We start from the raw sequence: 13,602 nt of genomic DNA, 5'->3' as shown, positions 1-13,602 counted from the left end.
AACTTAAAACCTCTTGCTTCCAATGTCTGTCTCCATAATTCTAACTTAGCATTAACCCCAGCTCTAGACTCATCAATCAAAACAATATCATCAGCAAACAACATACACCACGGCACATTTTCTTGAATTGATCTCGTAAGCTCATATATCACTATAGCAAATAGGAAAGGGCTTAAAACAGATCCTTGATGTAACCCAACCGTTATAGAAAAATTGGTTGTCACCCCTCCACAAGTGCGAACATTGGTTACTACTCCTTCATACATATCTTTAATTATACTAATGTACTTGAGAGAAACATCTTTCTTCATCATTGTCCACCAGAGAACGTCCCTAGGTACTCTATCGTATGCCTCCTCCAAATCAATAAAAACCATATGCAAATATTTGTTCCTCTCTCTATATCTCTCAATAAGTTGTCTAAGAAGATGTATAGCTTCCATAGTTGATCTTCTAAGCATAAAACCAAATTGATTCTCCGATATCATGACAATCTTCCTCAACCTAGACTCAATCACCCTTTCCCAAAGTTTCATAGTATGACTAGTGAGTTTTATACCACGATAGTTTGTGTAATCTTGTATATCACCCTTATTCTTATATAGAGGCACCAAAGTACTCTTCCTCCACTCATTAGGCATCTTATTTGTCAGCCAAATCTTGTTAAAAAGATTTGTCAACTATTCTAAACCTTTCTCCACCAAGCATTTCCAAGCCTCGATAGGTATACCATCTGGGCCAACTGCCCTTCTTGATTTCATTTTCTTTAAAGCCTCTGCAATTTCTTTCTTTTGAATCTTGCGCATGAAGTTATGATTCATCTCATGAAAAGGAATGGAGAAGTCTCCAAGATCCTGAGCATGACTTCCATTAAATAGCTTATCACAATAATCTTTTCATCTCTCCTTAATCTCCTCATCTTTGACTAAAACCCTTTGCGTTTCATCTTTGATACATCTAACCATACCCAGATCCCTCGATTTCCTATCTCTCATCTTTGCAAGCCTATAAATATCCTTCTCGCCCTCTTTGGTATCCAACTTGTCATAAACCTCCTTATATACCTTATCCCTCGCGTTTTGAACTACTTTTTTAGCTTCCTTCTTTGTTATCATATACTTCCTCAAATTCTCATTATCACGACTCTTAGATTTCTATAACACTCTCTTTTAACCTTAATAGCTAATTTGACATCCTCGTTCCACCATGATGTATCCTTACCTAGCGGTGCACCGCCTTTAGACTCACCCAATACCTCCTTAGCTACTTTTCTCATGTCACCCGCTATCTTATTCCTCATTGATTCTGAATCATCCTCGAGACACCAATCAGCTTCCTTAACTACCTGCTCTACAAACATTCTTTGTTTAGCTCCTTTCAATGCTCTAAAAAAATTTTTATGTTTTTAAAAATTAAAAACATAAAAATAATTTAAAAAATAAGAAAAAATAGGTTTTGTATCATTTTCTTGCAAAAATATAACAAAACAAGTTTGAAAAGTTTTTAAAATACAAAAGAAACAAAAAATACAAAATTGGACATAAATATATAAAAATAAGAATCTTCTTAATATCATGGTAATATTGTGATAATTTGTCAATACTATCGGCTTAACCTGTCTATATCACATAAGTGTGCGTGTGGGTACGGGTACGGATGCGCCTATACGACACTTTAAAAAAACTTGGGTGCGGGGATGCGGGGAGGGTATATACATAATTTTTAACAGTTGTAAGTTAACACTAATGAAATAAAAACAATTATCATATCCTCAATTCATTATGCAATAAATCAAATTAATAATCTACAATTATTATTCCTCATCAATAAAAAATAACACCACACTGGTGCAGAGGTATATATATATATGTGTGTGTGTGTGTGTGTGTGTGTGTGTGTGTGTGTGTGCATTTATGTATTTATATATATAATATAGATAAAACTGAACTTGGTTAGGGTTAACTGAATCTAATTTTGGACAGAAATGGACCTCTGTGTGGTTGACTTCACCTGACATAAAGGAAGTCGTGTCGTCGCACCCGCATGGGTGTGGTGCCTTGTTAGAAGAGTCTGTGTTACATAGACCTATATTGATGGTTATATATACACATTTATAATTTATGTTCATATTTACATCCATATTCATATTTATACTATTCTCACAAAAAAATGCATGGCAACTCACATAGAGAACAAGAACCCATTCTTATAGTCAAATGATTAAAAAAATTATAAGCATGGATCTGTTGCAAATGAACATCAAATGGAATAATTCAATTAATGAAACTTCTCAATCTTAGATTGCCAAGCTTTCCGAAGCTAAGGAACATGAGACTACCAATTACATTGCAACTAACACCAACCATTGCCACAAATATCACACTAACTCAAGTTTCCATGCTTTTACAAATCATTTATTTGAAAATTAAAAAGTAAAATATCTTACTAATTTTAAAAACTGAATTTATCGTGACAAAGCCACAATATTGTCTCACTACTTTATGGAGAAATTCAATTTTCAAATGATATTCATTTTTCTACATTTTGACTTTTAAAAAAAACTCAAGAGGAAAACCATCTATTTAGAAACTATCCAAAGCAAAAAACCTTACTCATATCATGCAACACCAATATTTATGCCTATTGTACCAACAACAGATCAGGTATCCGACTCATTTGGGTTTACATCCATATCCAACCAGATAACAGACTATTGGGTGTAGATTCACGTTTGGATACTTGTCGGCTCACGTTCGAGATATCTCATACCCAACTACATATCTATTCAGTTCTCAGACCCATTTACAATTGAACACCAGGTCGGATAGGAGTCAGGTTGGGCTGGTTGAGATCAGCTGAGATTTGACTGACAAGGTACTTGTAAAATTTGTTTTACCAATAGTTACAACAATAAAGCAGTAGTATAGTGGATGGCTGGCGTTTTTGCAAGTTGATAAACCTGGTTCAAGCCTCATTATATGTCATTTTTACTTGACCCATCTATTGGATTCGATACTGGGTCCACATTGTAAAATCAGGTTATGATTTTGCTGATTCAGGTATCTAACCCGACTTATACATGTATTCATGTTTGGATACCAACCTGGTCGGGTTTCAAATGAAAGACCCATATTCAACCATTTTTCTGTTCTGGTTTCTCTTATTTTTACCAGATTCAAAAATCTAGATATGGGTTGGGAGGGTACCGGGCCCAAAATCTGAACCATTGACAGCTCTAGGTGCCAACACATAAATCCTGCTCAAGCATACAAATTACAAAATGAATGGATGAAACATGAATCCACTGTAATTTTTTCCGTTATTAATCGAGCAATTCATTGGACTCCAGTGAATTACGTTGCCCATGATTATACTCAATGAAGAGAAGCAAGACTTGCAAACCCTCGAAGAGCTCAACTAATGATGCATTGTTTCCTAGTTATATGCAACCTTAAATGGCCAAAATTCATTGTCAATATTGCATACACCTTACAATCACAAATCTAGTCATCTCTCACCACTAGACCATGAGATGATCACTTACATCTATTGACTTAGGGCATACACAGATGGCATAACTTTCCTATAGTATTTACCTGACTTAGCATGGTTTCATTCATGCGGATCAAGTCCACGCATTCAGCATTCAACCATATCCACGGCTCCAAGCTCTCATACCCTATTTTTGTACCTCATGCTATGTATGCAATAAGATCAGGAAAACACCCAGCAACAAAGTGGAAAGTGGCCCTACAACAACTCCACACACAAAACAATCACATGCCAATTCTGCATGAACTGGAATGAGATCCCGAATCTTGAAATTCTCCATTACATGAAAATACAGGTCCAAGAGAACATGGACTTAGATTTAACCAATAATAGATCCTTTGATCATGGTTATACAATCAAACTTTCCATTCAGGCCTAGGATTGGATGTGACTCCAAGTTGAATAGATCTAACTGTTCATAGGTTTTATATGCAGAATCAATGTTAAATGAACTCTGTTCATATCCTGATTACGAGACAAGCTCAAAAAGGCAACACCTCCTCATGGGCTATCATCTACCCTAAACAGGCATTAAGGCTGAAAATGTTCTTTTCAATGCCGATCAATCGGTCATGCAAGCCCCAACGTGCTCAAAATCCAAGTGGAGATCTCTACCGCAGCCTTTAACTCTCAAAAAGTCCCAAAGATAAAATAGTGAAAGAGGTCAGATATCGCTTTTCAGGGGTCAAGTTGTGGTTAAAAAAAGTTGGAGAAACTAAAATAGCAAGAATAGAAGGTGCCCCCTCAACCGCCTGGAAAGGAGGAGAGACAAGTTCCACCTCCAAATTGGGAGGATAGCTGACAAAGGATGATAGGACCGTGCCGGCTATCGATGCAAGTCTTGCCAAGCTAGCAATCAAGTCGGATCCAATCTCGGCCACATTGTCACATCAAGGAGGGCCAAATGGCTAGGGATGGCAGTGGACCGGGGGAAACAGGGCCCCGCCTCGCCCCGTTTGGACCGGGGATGGAGGACATGAAACGGGGATGGAGGTTAAAATCAAAATCCGTGCGGGGATGGACATACGCGTTCCCCCACCCCGCCCTGTCCTCGATCCCCATTAGTAAAATAATTAAAATATCCTTCGACGGTTCGACCTCCTTCTTTAGGGATGGCAGTGGACAGGGGGAAATGGGGCCCCATCGCCCCGTTTGGACCGAAGATGGAGGATATGATGCAGGGATGGAGGTTAAAATCAAAACCCGTGGGGGGATGAAGGTGGGGATGGAGGTTAAAATCAAAACCTGTGTGGGGATGAAGGCAAGGATGGAGGGCAAAATTTTGAGACGGGGCAGGGGTGGAGACCTTGTCGCCGACATCTGCCCCGGTCCACTACCATCCCTACAAATAGCTTGACTAGGGCATAAGAAGATGTGGCAAAGGCACCATTGCCTGCCTGGGCATGTGTAGAAATAGAAAAATATGACAGAGGCATCGTCATCTACCTAGGCAGGTGTAGAAACAGCCCAGTCAAAGCTGGAGGAAGGGAAAAGCGCCAAAACCTCCTGACTTAGCATCAAATCACAATGTGCTAGCCCGAATGGAGGACCTAAGACCAACCAAACCTGCCCTTGACCAAATTCCTCAATGGATGTAGGAAAATTGTGGGTAGAAGAAAGCAACTGCAGTCAAACAGAGGTAACAGAGGGTAGAGGGGTTAGAGGAGGAGGAAATGCCTTCCATGTTTATGAACTTGTCACCTAAGCCTTCTGTCATACTTGCAAAGACAACTGCCATCCAATACTCTATCCCAAAACCAAAGATGCATACCTATCTTGGCTACAACATATTATCCATGAAACTGAAAGAACCCTTAAACCCACAACTGCACACGAACTAAAGTCCTGATGGTTAATTAGGCACCCTCACCACGTCAAAGTCATCTTACCACATAAATGTGACCAGGACTTCAGCAAGGAAATGGAGGATCTGCTTACCAGCATCCAAGTTTTCACAAGCTTTGATAGCAAACTTTAGGATTAAGACCTTTCCCATTACTCTATGCAATAGAGATTGCATGATTTGATGTAGACTCTCTAAAGGTGTTTCAAATATCAACGTCTACCATCAACAATAGAAGGGGGGGGCGGGGATGAGCACTTGGTATTAGAATATGGATCGGATATGGATCCAATACAGGATCCATATCATCCACAGCCATTCACGTGTATGTCTTATATTCTAACGTAATATGTATTACTAATACAGGGCACTTCCGTCCATGTAAAAAGAATTGTAACCCTATTAAGTCTAATGATGGATTACCGCAGCTATCAAGAAAACAACAAAGGCTGCTGATTCCCAAGAAGGCTCTATTCTTTTCTCTTTCTTGATTTCTTCAACAGTTTTATCATGGTATCAGAGCAACGAAACTTCTGGGCGTGAAAGGTCTTCCTCAGTGACGTCCACAGATCTGAAACTTCTGGGCGTGAAAGGTCTTCCTCAGTGACGTCAACAGGTCATGTTTTATTTATCGTCTTTTCAGTTCCTTCTTCTTCCTGTTTCTTTTCGACAGGTCGCGATATGTCCCCTGACGCCTTCTTCTTCCTCTTCTATCTTCGTCTGCTAAAGGTTCGACATTCATATCGCAGATCTGAAACGCATTCAGATCTGCTGCGTGTCTTCAACAGATCTGAAATAAAATTCAGATCCGCTGTCGTTAGCTATTGTCCTCCTCTCTTCAGATCTGCTGCAGCTATAAAACAAAAAAAAGGAATATCTGTCTGTCATTCTCCTCTCTTCAGACCTACTGCAGCTATAAAACAAAAAATATATATATATAAATATATATATATATATATGTCATCCTCTGTCTTTCCTTTTAACCCTAAAATAAGTTTTATGTCTCTGCGTCTTTTAAGTCCAATGTCCACCATCTTCATATATTCCTGTTTTTCTTCTGACTGAGCCCCTACAACCAGCAACTGAATATCTCTTATCCTTCACCAGCTGACTGTGACGTGAATGTTATCTCACGTTTTCTTCTTTATTCTGGTCCTATTCTCAGTCTGAAAACAGTCACGCCAATCCTGCTTTCTGATTCGATTTCAGATTTTTCTTCAAAGTCATTATTCTTGTTCTTAATTCCTTTTAACCCTAAATATAAAATTTCCAAGGTTTGTAAATGGATACTTATGCCAACTCTAGTCTTCTAATTTCTTGGGGCAGCTAGTTTCTGAAAAACCAAACACAAGCAACTATCTGACTCGGAAAAGGCAGATTACTCCTTTCATTCGAAGCCAAGATCTTTCAGGTCACTTGGTTGGCTCAACTCCAGCACCTCCAAAGTTTATCACACAAGAAGCAAAAGAGGAAGGAGGATTGCCAGACATCGTTCGCAACCTTGCATTTGTTGCTTGGATGAAGCGCGATCAGGCGCTCGTCGCGTACGTCACTTCCGCATTGTCACAAGAAGTATTAGTTTTTATTCTTGATGATTGCACAACTAAAGTATTGTGGGAGACTCTAGCTCAGACCTACTCTCAGATATCAGAGGCTAAGGTGTTATTTCTCAAGCGTGAATTTCAACTTTTAAAAAAGGGGTCAATGACCATTATTGAATTTTTAAATCAAGACAAAAGCATCACAGACCAATTAGCAATTGTCAGTTATCCAGTGTCAGATAAAGAAAAAGTGCAGCAGACGCTGAGTGCCCTAGGATCAGAGTATCATGTTCTTGTCACTACTTTATTGTGCTTGCCTATGTTGCCCAATTTTGGGGATTTACGTGCTAAATTGTTCCAGTACGAGATGTCCTTGAAAAGTATGTCAGATGCTTCAGCAGGGCAATCATCTATGCATGATGTTTTTGCCACAGGCATGACTGCTGATCATGCACGAGGAGATCACTCCTATAGAGGGGGTGTGGCAGATGCAGAGGAGTACAAATCCAGGGTGGACGTGGGCTGCTACCTACGCCAAATTTCACTGTCGGTCTTTCAAAGAGTGTTCTCACATACTACCAGAGCAACAAACGTGGTCACATCAAAGCTAACTGTTGGTTTTGTTCTCACATAACTGCTGGTTCAACCCCCAAAATCGTAATAGAATACAAAACCATAGAAATGTTGCTACATCAGGAACTGCAGGTACCTTTCAGGTCAGTGATGATGCTAAGGATCTTCTCTTGTCTGCAGTGGCCAACTTGAACTTGAAACAGAATGATGATGAAATATGGTATGTAGACTCTGGGGCAGCAGCTCATGTCACTGGCAATGCAGGTAAGTTCTCTACTTTGACCTCATATTTTGGTAAATCTAATATTGTAACTGGAGATGGGACTCACCACCCCATTTCGAACGTAGGCAACATCATCGTCTCTTTGTTTGAGTCTTCATCCATTCTTTTATCTAATGTTGTTCATGCACCAAATATAAAGAAAAACATTGTCTATGTTTCTAAGCTTGTTGACTCTACCAATTCATCTGTGAATTTACTCCTACTTTTGTCTTTGTCAAGGATCTCCAAACGAATGACACGTTCGCTAAAGGAGAACGACGTGGAAACATGTATATCTTCAATGAAGATCCAGCCTCCAGTGTCCTGAAGCCCAAGTTCGATCATGTCTCTAAAAGCGTTCTAAGTATATCCAAATGTAATAAGCCAGATCTTTGACATTCTCGTCTTAGTCATTGTAGTCAAGTCTTTATTGAAAAATTAGTGTCCAATGGTTTTCTTTCAGAGTCCGTTTCACCTTCATTACTGAGGGACAAAATGTGTCCCAGTTGTCAGGTCTGCAAAAGTCATGTACTTCATTTTCATCAAATAAATAAAAGAGCTTTCATGCCTTTTGAAATAATATGTTCTGATGTTTGGGGCTCAGCCCCCAATCCTTCCTCTTCTGGAAGTAAATATTATGTATCTTTTATTGACAGTTTCTCTCGCTTTACCAGGATATTCTTTATGAAACACAAATCAGAAGTTTTTCTTATTTTTCGCCACTTTCATGCCTATGTTAAAACTCAATTCTCCCAAAATATTCAAATTCTCCAATGTGATGGAGGTGACGAGTATTCCTCGAAAGAATTTTTAGATTTCCCCCAAGATAATGGGATACATCGTAGAGTTTCTTGCCCGTACACTCCACAGCAAAATAGAATTGCCGAACGTAAACATAGACATATTGTGGAAAGTGCAATGAGTATGATGCATGGTTGTAACTTGCCTATTTAATCTTTAGACAGAAGCTTTTCATACTGCCACTCATGTGATAAATCGTTTTCCTATGCCTATTCTTGAAAATCAGTCTCCCTATTATGTTCTCTTTGGTGTACATCCTAATTATGATGAGTTACGAGTTTTTGGATGCACATGTTATGTACACATCGATAAATCCATGAGAACTAAATTTTAGGACAAAGCCTCTATATGCCAATTTGTAGGTTATGCATATGAACACAAGGGTTACAGGTGCTATGATACTGCCAATAATAAGATTAGAATCTCTAGAAATGTTGTTTTTGATGAAAACAGTTTCCTGAAAAATAAAGCATACCACAATCGTGAACATATTGATGCAGTTGCTAATTGGCATGATCTATTGCTCAGTGATGAACTTATTTCACATGCTGCAGAACATACTACTTTGACTCCTGAAAGCATACATGGTGAGATGGTTTCAGATGAGGCACCACAAACAGAATGTCTGAGATACAAAAGAAATGTCTATACCAGGAGACCCAGAGAGCAAACAAATGTACCTGTTGGAGAACACATGGCATTGTCCAATAACAAAGAGGCACCAAGAAGATCTGGCAGGATAAGGCACCCTATTGAAAAATGGGTTAGTTATGATAACTTTTCTATGGATTTTCAGATTTTTCTATCCAAGATTGAAAAACACGATGAACCACTTGGTTTTTGTCAAGCTATTCAATCTAACAAATGGATTGAAGCGATGAATGAGGAGATCGAGGCACTTCATGAGTGTCAAACATGGGAGATAGTCGGTCGTCCTCCAGATAAAAATGTTGTTGGCTCAAAATGGGTATATAAGATTAAATATAAATCGGATGGAAGCATTGAACGGTACAAGGCACGTCTTGTTGCCAAAGGTTTCACTCAAGAATACTATCAAGATTACGATGAGACATCCAGCCCAGTGGTGAAAATGGGAACTATTCGCATTATACTTGGCCTGGCAATTGAACATGGGTGGACCCTTAGTCAGCTTGATGTTAAAAACGCATTCCTTCATGGAGATTTAAAAGAAAAGGTCTACATGAAGCAGCCTCAAGGTTATGCAGAGGGAGACCCAAGAGAATATGCATGCAAATTAACCAGAGCTTTGTATGGTTCGAAGCAAGCCTCCAGGTCATGGTTTGAAAGCTTCTACTTAGAGATTCAAAACCACGGTTTCTTTCGTTTCCAACTAGATCATTTTTTGTTTATATACAGGGATGGAACCACTATGGTTTTCTTACTTATATATGTTGATGATATCATGATCACTGGTAATGCTCCAGACCACATTCAACGAATTAAAGTTTTATTAAGTATGCGATTCAAAATGAAAGATCTTGAGAAACTGAGATATTTTCTTGGTGTAGAGGTGGACAGACAGGATGGAAAAATGTCATTAACTCAACACAAATACACTTTTGATCTTTTGGCCAAAGCAGGAATGACAGATTGCAAACCTCTGCCTACACCCAGTGTTGTCAATCAAAAGCTCAGTATTTGTGATGGTGAGTTATATCCTGATGCAAGCAAGTATCGCAGTTTAATGGGCATGTTATAGTTCATTACCTTTACTTGACCAGACATTGTATATTCTGTTAATCAAGTACCTTACCTTTACTAGACCAGACATTGTATATTCTATTAATCAAGTATCTCAGTTCATGCATGAACCGAAGACTGGTCACATGGATGTCGTCAAACATATTCTTCGTTATCTAAAAGGTATAGTGGGTGATGGACTCATATATATACAATCTTTATGGGGGACACCAAAACATGACATATTGGCCTATATAGATGCAGACTGGGCAGGGGATCTAGATGAGAGGAGGTCTGTTTCAGGATATTGTGTTTTTATTGGGAGAAATCTTGTCTCATGAAGTAGCAGAAGGTTGTGGCAAGATCTAGCATAGAAGCAAAGTATAGATCTATGGCAGCTACCACAGCAGAAGTGACCTGGATTAGGCATCGACTTACAGAGATGGGAGAGAATATCTCAAGTTCGACACTTATGTGTGATAATAGAAGTGCTATACAAATTGCGTTCAATCCTGTTCATCACAATCGGACTAAGCATATTGAGATTGACCAACATTTTATCAGACAAAGAGATTGAACCGGTTTGTGTCTTCAGAAGACCAAGTTGTTGATATGTTCACTAAAGGTCTCACGAGTAACCATTTCTGGTATCTGAAGAACAAGTTGCACATGGTTCACTCCCATGCACAACTTGAGGGAGGGTATTAGAATATGGATCGGATATGGATCCAATAAAGGATCCATATCATCCACGCCATTCACGTGTATGTCTTATATTCTAACGTAATATGTATTACTAATACAGGGCACTTTCATTCATGTAAAAAGAATTGTAACTCTATTAAGTCTAATGATGGATTACCGCAGCTATCAAGAAAACAACAAAGGCTGTTGATTCCCAAGAAGGCTCTATTCTTTTCTCTTTCTTGATTTCTTCAACAGTTTTATCACTTGGATCCATAGAAAGAAGATCCCAATGTCGCAGAAAGGGGGAAGGGGGGCCTATGAGGGGAGAAGATATGTTCGCAAATGAGAGTGGAGAGAGCAAATGGCTGTGGTGGAGGGGGGTGTTTGGTTTTATCTGGGCATACACATACATTATATATATATATATATATATTGTAAGTATATTTAATGTGTGTATGTCTGCATGCATGTATGTATATATTGACACTAATATTTTCTTGTACTTATTTTCTTCTTTGTAATATTTTCATGATCAAAATTAATAATTCAAGTGTATTTGCAAGATAAAAAATGCAGCTTGAATGTCCCTTCCTCTCTTACATATGGCTAAGGCTATTTGTATAAACTACATTAAATCCAAATACGCAATTAAAAAATTATTATTATTTGGGAAAGAAGTCAATATGAAAATAAATCAAGTCATTCATGCTCAGATCAAAAGCAGACTAGAATTTAAAACTGAAGTGAAAAATGAATAAGCAAAAGAAACAAATAATTGGTGAAAATTGGCCACACCTTTTGGGATTTTTTCACTCTCTCTTCATTTTCCTCCTCACTTTCAGCATATGACACCTTAGGCACTGGCCTCCTAGAAGTCCTGAGCTCTTGACCATATGATATGCTATTTTCAGTTTGAGTGGAACAGATTCCATGCTTTTTACGAAGATGTGAGACTCGCCTTTTTCCAAGGTCAAAGTCCTCATCACTATCTTTTTCTGAATCTTTTGCCGATAAATCCTCCACTTCTGAATATACTTGCCGCCTTTTTTGTCGGGTAGATGCAGAGAAAGGTTTTGCTCTTTTAGAAGATTTTGGTTTTCTTCCCCTTTTTCTTTTCTTGCCACTATCAAATGACTCCTCATTGCTTTCATCTGAAATATCAAAGTCATCATCTACCTCCTCCCCTTCATCAAAATCATCACTTGACCACTGTTGAGCATGACATTAACAAAAAAATAATGGGTTAGTCTAAAATTAATCAAAACTACGACGTCCATCAAATAGTTCATCGTGATTGTATATCGAAAAGAAGGGTGGCCCTGCAATATAATCAGAGCAGAAGCATACAAGAGTATATTAAGCTCAACCATCATAATAAATTGGTCTTACTATAGAGTGCAGAAAGCCAACATGATTTAAAGGAAAATCCATCTTATGGAAAGGGAAAAAACAAAAACAACAATTGCTACCGGAAGAATTTATTTATCCAGCCAACACATGTGATAACCTTTTTCTCAAGCAAGAAAAATTATATATGAGTAATAACTTTTAAATATACAGAACAGCAGTAAATGAAAGGTCATCCTGCAATCATCCAGCATGAACTTCCATCAATACAGTAAAAGAGCAATGAATCAGATCAAGCAGCTACCAACTCTTGTTTTGTTTTACATCAAAGAAATTGGCATACCTCATGCCGCCACACCACCATCATGCAGTGCCTTACATCAGTTTGAATTATATGACAATCTTAAAGCTAAGTATCCATTACAAATAGGGTATGAAGAGCAATTTCCACTTTGCTTTATTACCCATGATGACACACCCAAATATGATAAAGAAAAAAATACTAAGAGTTCCCTTAAAATTCAACTATAGACATTACATGATCGTACATAAATGCAAAATCTTCCAGAGAATGACAACTGAGAACATATCAACAATACCAATGGTTTTGAAACAACTTGTAACTGTGAAACTATAAAGATAAGCAAATGAATAAAGGGAATAAGTTTAACAGTCAAACAAGAAAGAAGAATAAAACAGGAAACTGAATGAGCGGCATCCGTGTCAAGAGCATGACTACCAATAACTCAATAACTAAGTAATCAAACTGACACCAGAGGGCACTACTATCGGTTGAGAGAAGCATGACATGATAACAATGCATTCTCTATAACAAATGTTTATTTGTAAGCCAAGACACTCAAATTTTCCTCACAATAACAATAGCAACAAGAACTTTCACGACGAATATCAAGAACATTATTTATACATTAAAAAGCAATTACAAATATCAATGAATCAACAAAATTTAATGACAACAAGGAAATGCAATGCCCAATTATATTCAATTGATTGCTTATACAGACTAGAATTTGCAAGACCAACCTCCTGCCTGGTGTCGCCACCTTGATCGCCACCATAATCAGGATCAAAATCAGCATCATCAGGGTCATCGCCTGCAGTCAGAAAAATGAATGAAAATGAAAATGGAAAAAGAAAAGCTCAATTTTCTTTTTTGAAGCATAAGAGGATGAAATAAAATAAAGCAACACGATCATTTGAGAACTGAGAACACTGGAACCTGGCTCATGTCAGCTTAAGCCAGATATTCCATAAAAACACGTGACTTAGATAGG

The 13,602-nt window shown here is 38.1% G+C and overlaps 1 protein-coding gene across 2 annotated transcripts in view; it reads right to left on the bottom strand.

Moving 5' to 3' along the window:
• Nucleotides 1-13,602, bottom strand: part of LOC149843677 (protein CHROMATIN REMODELING 5-like) — a 146,557-nt gene that overhangs the window by 130,458 nt on the left and 2,497 nt on the right. For both annotated transcript variants that reach the window (XM_090000014.1, XM_090000015.1), the window contains exons 3-4: nt 13,352-13,422; nt 11,756-12,169 (exon numbers count right to left, since the gene is read on the bottom strand). In XM_090000014.1, coding sequence (XP_089856140.1) covers nt 11,756-12,169; nt 13,352-13,422 — 485 coding nt within the window. The remainder of the gene's footprint in view (nt 1-11,755; nt 12,170-13,351; nt 13,423-13,602) is intronic.

This window comes from Nuphar pumila, chromosome 3 (genome assembly GCF_984573655.1).
Source record: "Nuphar pumila chromosome 3, dmNupPumi1.hap1.1, whole genome shotgun sequence".
Classification (NCBI taxonomy): Eukaryota; Viridiplantae; Streptophyta; class Magnoliopsida; order Nymphaeales; family Nymphaeaceae; genus Nuphar; species Nuphar pumila.
This window is presented reverse-complemented; position numbering and strand designations above follow the sequence as displayed.